This window comes from Neophocaena asiaeorientalis, unplaced genomic scaffold (assembly GCF_003031525.2).
Source record: "Neophocaena asiaeorientalis asiaeorientalis breed wild unplaced genomic scaffold, Neophocaena_asiaeorientalis_V1.1 scaffold43, whole genome shotgun sequence".
In the NCBI taxonomy this organism is placed as follows: domain Eukaryota; kingdom Metazoa; phylum Chordata; class Mammalia; order Artiodactyla; family Phocoenidae; genus Neophocaena; species Neophocaena asiaeorientalis.
The window spans coordinates 966,719-973,210 of NW_020173674.1; the positions used below are offsets into that span (position 1 = coordinate 966,719).

A 6,492-nucleotide genomic window follows, 5' to 3' on the forward strand; every position below is an offset into this window, starting at 1 on the left:
CGCTGCCCTTCGACGACGACAACCTGCGGCAGCTGCTGGAGAAGGTGAAGCGGGGCGTGTTCCACATGCCGCACTTCATCCCGCCCGACTGCCAGAGCCTGCTGCGCGGCATGATCGAGGTGGACGCCACGCGGCGCCTCACGGTGCGTCCCCCCTCCCCCAGAGCTCGCACCTGGGCGCACGGGCGCGGGGTGGAGGCCGCGGGCGCGCGCCCGGCGTGAACGTGCGCAGGGCCGTCCGCGCGCCAGCGCGGTCCAGGAGCGCGGAGCCACTCCGGCTGTCCGGGGCCTGCCCTGTACGCGTCAATAGTTCCTCATGACCGACTCCGGTGGCCTGGGGGGGGCCGGGGTCTGAGGGAAGCCCCAGCCAGCAGTCTCTAGTCTCCTCTGGGGTCGGCTCGTGCCAGGATGTCAGGTCCCCCGGGGAAGGGGCAGCAGGACTGCCCAAGAGGCCGCCTCCCCAAGCAAGCCCCCCAGTCAGGGTGGAGGGCGGGGCTAGCCCCAGCCTCCTGCTGACACCTGCACCCAGCGCCTCCCGCACGGGTGGTCTGAGCCCTGGCTGCTTGCCCCTGCTGTCCTCCCTCAGGCCTCCCGCCCTGAGCCCCGGGGGCTCCTGCTTCCCACCCCCCACCCACTCCCTCTGCCGTGCCTGCAGCCCCCACTCTCCCCAGCTCTCTGCTGTCTCTAGGGTGGCGTTTTCTCTTCCACTTGAGATAGGCAGGGTCAGGGGTGCTAGCCTGGGGCCCCGCGCTCTCCCCGCTCTCCGTGGTCCCCCAGCCCCTCCCCCGCCTCCAGGCTCTCCCTACCCCCGGGTCCTCCTCCCTCCCTCCTCCCCTCCCCCATTATCCTGCTCTCTCCACACTCAGGCCCCCACCTCCTTGCTCCTTCATGGCCTCCTAACGTGGCCTCTGCTCCTTCCTCGTACTAACTCCCTGTTTCTCTTTCCTTGTAGCTAGAGCACATTCAGAAACACATTTGGTATATGTAAGTAGCTTTTCCTCCCCTCATCGCCTGCTTTGCCTGCGCTGTGGCCTGGAGGGCCTGCTAGGGAAGGGGGTGGGGCAGCGCAGGCTTGCCTGCAGCCTCGGGCCACCTGGCCGGCTCTTGGGGCCTCTGGGCCGGCCTGCGCTGGGCACGTGCAGGATGCAGGAGTGTACAGGGGCTGAGCACAGGGAAGGCAGCAGGATTCGGGGCCCCAGGAGGGGGGCGCGGAGGGGCCTCGGGCTGGGCCAGAGGTGAGTGACTGGTGGTGGCGGTGCCCTGTCACCCACAGAGGAGGCAAGAACGAGCCCGAGCCGGAGCAGCCCATCCCCCGCAAGGTGCAGATCCGCTCGCTGCCCAGTCTGGAGGACATCGACCCCGACGTCCTGGACAGCATGCACTCGCTGGGCTGCTTCCGGGACCGCAACAAGCTGCTGCAGGACCTGCTGTCCGAGGAGTGCGTCTGGGAGCCGCGCCGGGGCGGGGCCGTGGTGGAGTCTGTGGGTGGGAACACCGCCCTCCGGGAACCCCCATCCACCCTTCCTGGCGCCTCTCGCCCGCTGCAGGGAGAACCAGGAGAAGATGATTTATTTCCTCCTCCTGGACCGGAAAGAAAGGTATCCGAGCCACGAGGACGAGGACCTGCCGCCCAGGAACGAGATAGGTATAAGGTCCCTGGGTGGCCCGGCCCACGCTGCCCCCTCCAGGCTTCCCGGCCCTGACCCCCATCTGCACACAGACCCTCCCCGGAAGCGCGTGGACTCCCCAATGCTGAACCGGCACGGCAAGCGGCGGCCTGAGCGCAAGTCCATGGAGGTGCTGAGCGTGACGGACGGCGGCTCCCCGGTGCCTGCGCGGCGGGCCATTGAGATGGCCCAGCACGGCCAGAGGTGCGTGCCTCCTGGGAGGGCCCAGCGCTCTGCCTCCTGGTGCCCCGGCCCAGTCAGCGACGGGGCCCCTCACGGGCTGTGCTGGGCCCGGCCTGGCTCTTCTCTGCACCCCCGGCCCTGGGGCTGGGCTGCATGGGCTGCACTGGCTGCTCTGAGCGGAGCTGGGCTAGACTGCCCTGGGCAGGGCAGATCTGGGCTGGGCTGAGCTGGGCTGGACTGGCTGAGCTGAGCTGGACTGGAGTACGCTGGGCTGGGCTGGGCTGAGCTGGGCAGGGCTTTGCTTTGTTGGCCTGGGTTAAACTGGGCTGGGTCAGGCCATCCTGGACAGGACTGGGCTGGGCTGGGCTGGAGCGGATTAAACTGAGCAGATCTAAGCTGAGCTTGGCTGAGCCGGACCTCAGCGAGCTGAGCCCGGCTGCTCAGAGGTGAAGCTGTGTCCAGAGCTGCAGCCCATTAGGCTTATCCCCGATGGACGCTGAGCCCACGTCTGGGTCACCTGTGGCAGTGCAGGGCTCAGGGACGTGGAATTCGGGGGCAGGGCGGTGGGTGAGGAGCAGGTCTGGGCTGTCCAAACAGAGTGCCCTCTGGAGGAAGGAAGGGCACCCAGGTCCTGCAGAGCCTCTGCCGACTCGGGGCTGGCTGGGCGAGACCAAGCTTTCCTGCCCGGGCAGGGGCTTCAGCCATCTGGGGACAGCCCCTTGGGCCAGGCCTCCGAGGACCCGCAGGGCAACTGGGCCCCACCATCAGGATTCAACTGGCTGCCCAGCTCACAGGCCACAGCCCCGTGGTGGTGCCAGGCCCTCCCCGGGGAAGCAGGCTGGCTCAGCCTCTGACCTGGGCTCCTGGCCTCCGGGGCCTTCCAGGCCTCCAGGCCGCGTGGCCCACGCGCCGCGGGCTCTGTGCACTGGGTGGGGGGATGAGCAGCGGGAAGGTCTCTGCTGGCCGTGGTCCTGCCCTGATTGTGTCTTGTGTCCCGCTCGCTGGGGGTGCACCTCTCCCTCCAGCAGCCCGGGGAGAGGTCACCTCTCCCCAGCCCACCTTTCCCGAGCCTTGTCCTGGCTTCCGGTCCAACACCTGCAGGGCAGCTTGAAGGCTCGCCAGACCTCCCGGCACCAGCCACCCACACCCCGCAGCCACCTGGGCAGGCGCAGGCACAGGGGCAGGGGCTGGGCGTGGGAGGCCCCCTGTCGCGGCTTCTGCTTTGCCTTCCCGGCCTGGGCGCCTCGGGGGCCGGGGGTGCCCGGGGGTGGTGGGGTGGGCTCAGATGTGAGCCGTCCTTTCCCTGGCACTTCCCCACCCGCTGCTGCTTCTCAGGCTCTGCCTCCTCTCTGGCTTGGCCACTTGTTACCACAACAGGCCACACCCGCTGGGGCTGGAGGGGTCCCGGGGCTGGCGGCAGTGCTAGGCATCCTCCAAGGCCCGGCCAGGCCACCCTGCCAAGCACGTCACCAGGGCCGGGTGTGCTGTGGCCCTGGTGCTCTCCTGCCTGACCCCGCCCCTCACGTCTGTGCGCCCTGGCCTGGGGCCAGGTGGGTGGCGCCCAGCTCGGAGCCGTGTGGAGGTCTGGCCTCCTGGACCGCCTGCTGGGGCTGCGTCAGTAATTTTCTTTTTTCGCTTTGTTCCCGCTGTAGTAAAGCAATGTTCAGTAAAAGCCTGGATATCGCTGAAGCCCACCCCCAATTCAGCAAAGAAGACAGGTATACACCCTGCCCACCCATCCCCCGCCCCCCAGTCCCAAAGACAGCGGCGGGCCTGGTGGCAGGGCTGGGCCTGAGGTGCATCTGGCCCTCTCCTCTTTGGCAAGGGAACCTTCCAGCGAGCCGGGGAAGGGCCCGGGTCAGGCTAGGCTGAGGCCCAGAATGAGGAGCGGGGCTGCTGGGATAAGGCCCGTGGCCGGCCCCGAGAGGGGCCGGGAGACCCAGAGACTCTGCCTGCCCTGGGCCCCTGGGCTGCAGGCTGTGAGGTCCCTTCCGGCCGGCCCTCGCCCTGTGGTCAGTGGGCCTCCGTGGCCCTCGTTAAGCTCCCCTCCCCCAGCCCACGCTGGCCCACCTCCCGCAAGGGCCAGAGTAGACGTGGCAGCCCCAGGCGGCTGCAGGCTCCTTAGGAAGGGGCAGGAGGTGTGCCGGTCCCAGGGGTCTCTGCACAGGGTCTGGCCTTCCAGAGCCCCAGCCCCGCCCCTGCAGGGCCTCCTGCCCGGCGGTGACAGTGGCGGGACCTCGCTCGCCCCCGGGCCCCCTCTGCCTCCCCCCGCACCTGCCTGCGCCTCGCCCGCTCTGCTCCGCGCCCTGGCTGCTCGTGCTGGCGCCGTCCTTCCTCAGCTCAGTTTCCGGGGAGCGCCTGGTTAGACAGGAGGGCATGCACGCGGCTCCCCTCTCTCTCCTGCTGCTCCGCTCTCCTTGTGCCGGGCAGCAAGCTCACGGCTGGCTTGTGGCCGCTGGGGTGGGCGCCAGCTGGCACCGACCAGCCCCCCAGCCCCGTTCTCAGCATCTGGAAGCTTCGGGCCCGGCTCTGAGGGCAGTCCTGGACTCGGGAAGGCTGGGTCAGGGGTGCTGAGAGGGTCAGCGCTGCCCCCCAGCTCCGGGCTGTGTCAGCTCGCGGGGTGGGAGTCGGAGGGTCATCGCCATGGGGCCCCGGCCCACAGGTGCTGGGGGACCGGCCAGCATGGGCTCAGCTCCGGCCCGAGGCCCAGGGGCCAGCTGCGGTGTGGGCAGTGTGGCCGGGCTGGCGGGTGGGCGGTGTGGACGCCCTTCACTCTTTTGTGTCCTCTTCTCTTCTGTGGCTGCCTCGACCCCTCCGGTTTCCTTGCTCTAAGGATGGCAGGTGCCGGCGCCCAGGGGTGAGCGGGCGTTTCCTTTCCCCCGAGGCCACGCGGGGTGGTGGAGCGAGGCCCCGCCGGCCTGGCCCTGCCCCGAGAGGTGTCCAGTTCCTGCCCTGAGGGGGCGGCGGCTACATGCGTGTCTCCGCTGGGCACGCTGGGCCGGTGGCCTCTCTGGCCAGGCCCAGGCCAGGTCTGCAGGCCAGATGGGGCCGGGTGGACCGAGTCCGCGTCCCTGCCGACGCCCGTCCCAGGTGTCTGTGGTGTGAGCAAGGGGAGAGCCGTGGGCCTGGAGGGGCTGGGCTGGTGCCGGCTGGTGGCCCGAACGGCAGGGTGTGAGGCGCCGGGCGGAGTGCAGGACTCGGGGCCTGTGACAGCTCAGGCTCGGGGTTCAGCTGGGCTGCCTCAGGGCACCGGGGCTGGCATCGGCTCACGGGAAGCCCTGTGTCCTCTCACCCCGGGCCCCGAGAGATCCTTGCCGAGGGCTCCTCCGTGCCATCCTGGACCTGGGGCCTCGGGCCTTGGACGCAGGGCACCTTCTGCGTGGGGGAAGAGGAGTCCCACGGTCTCCAGCTGCACCACTGGGGCTCTGATGGGGCCCCCAAGGGGCGGTGGGCTCTCCTGGGCCTGGTGAGAGGCGGGGTGGGGAGAGCAGGACAGCCCCAGGCACGGCCAGGTGTGCCGCAGACTGGGACAGCCTCGGGGCTCTCAACCAGGGCTCCAGGCCTCCTGGAGGGTCCCCTCAGGTGGCCCCTTCCTGGTCTGAGCCGCCCTCTGCACCTGTGTCCCCAGGTCTAGGTCCATCAGCGGCGCTTCCTCAGGCCTCTCCACCAGCCCACTCAGCAGCCCCCGGGTAAGTGAACCCGCCCCAGCTCCGTCGGCAGTGTGCACCCGGGTGGGGGGCGGCTCGGTGGGCCCCCCCAACCCCGCCTGCTGCTGGGGCCGCCCGCGTGGTGGCAGCTGCTGCTCTGTGGGCTCCGGCTGCCTTCGCTAACTGCACGTTTTTTGTTTTGTTTTGTTTGTTTCCTCGTGTGTTCTTTTGTGGCGAACGCTCCCACCCCCACGCCTGCCTGCCCCCGCTGGTCCTGCCTTGGGGTCCCCGGGTGCTGTGTGTGCATGCGGGGCGGGCGGGGCACGCGCTGGGGCCGCTTGGCTCTCGGGGGCCCGCGCGCTCTCCCTCCTGCCCTCGGCGCTGCCCTGTAGCCTGTTAGAAAGTTTGTCTTGCCTCCCCCGCCCCCTGAGCTCCCCTTCGTGGCCTGCCCCCCGGCCACCTCCGTGGAGCTCGAAGCCGGCCGGAGCGCCTCGCGGCCCGGACACGTCCTCCCTCCACAGGCCGCCCCGCGGCCCAACCCCAAGACCCAGACCTTGCCGAGCAAGGCCAAGCTGACCGACAAGCCGCTGCAGGGCACCAAGTCCAACCCGCTCCCGGCGGGCACCCAGGCCCGGCCCCTTGTTGCGGGAGGCCTCAGCCCCCAGCTGGCCCTGACCCCGGGCTCACCCACCCTGCCGGCCCCTGCCCGGCTCCCACCCACCGGGACTGAAGCCAACACCAAATCTGTCCCCACCATACAGGTGACCCCTCACCCCTCTCCGAGGGGCAGTCCCCTCCCTACCCCCAAGGGGACGCCCGTGCACACACCCAAGGAGAGCCCGGCCGGCACGCCCAACCCCACGCCGCCGTCCAGCCCCAGCGTGGGAGGGGTGCCCTGGAGGACACGGCTCCACTCCATCAAGAACAGCTTCCTGGGGTCACCCCGCTTCCACCGCCGGAAACTGCAAGGTGAGTGTGGCGGGACACGTGGGGTGG

The 6,492-nt window shown here is 70.0% G+C and overlaps 1 protein-coding gene across 1 annotated transcript in view; it reads left to right on the plus strand.

Annotated features, from left to right (window-relative positions):
* The window catches only part of BRSK2 (BR serine/threonine kinase 2), a 21,784-nt gene that overhangs the window by 6,049 nt on the left and 9,243 nt on the right, over window positions 1-6,492 (plus strand). The window contains 7 exon segments of the mRNA XM_024749084.1: window positions 2-143; window positions 952-983; window positions 1,273-1,437; window positions 1,547-1,644; window positions 1,720-1,870; window positions 5,478-5,538; window positions 6,258-6,465. Coding sequence (XP_024604852.1) covers window positions 2-143; window positions 952-983; window positions 1,273-1,437; window positions 1,547-1,644; window positions 1,720-1,870; window positions 5,478-5,538; window positions 6,258-6,465 — 857 coding nt within the window.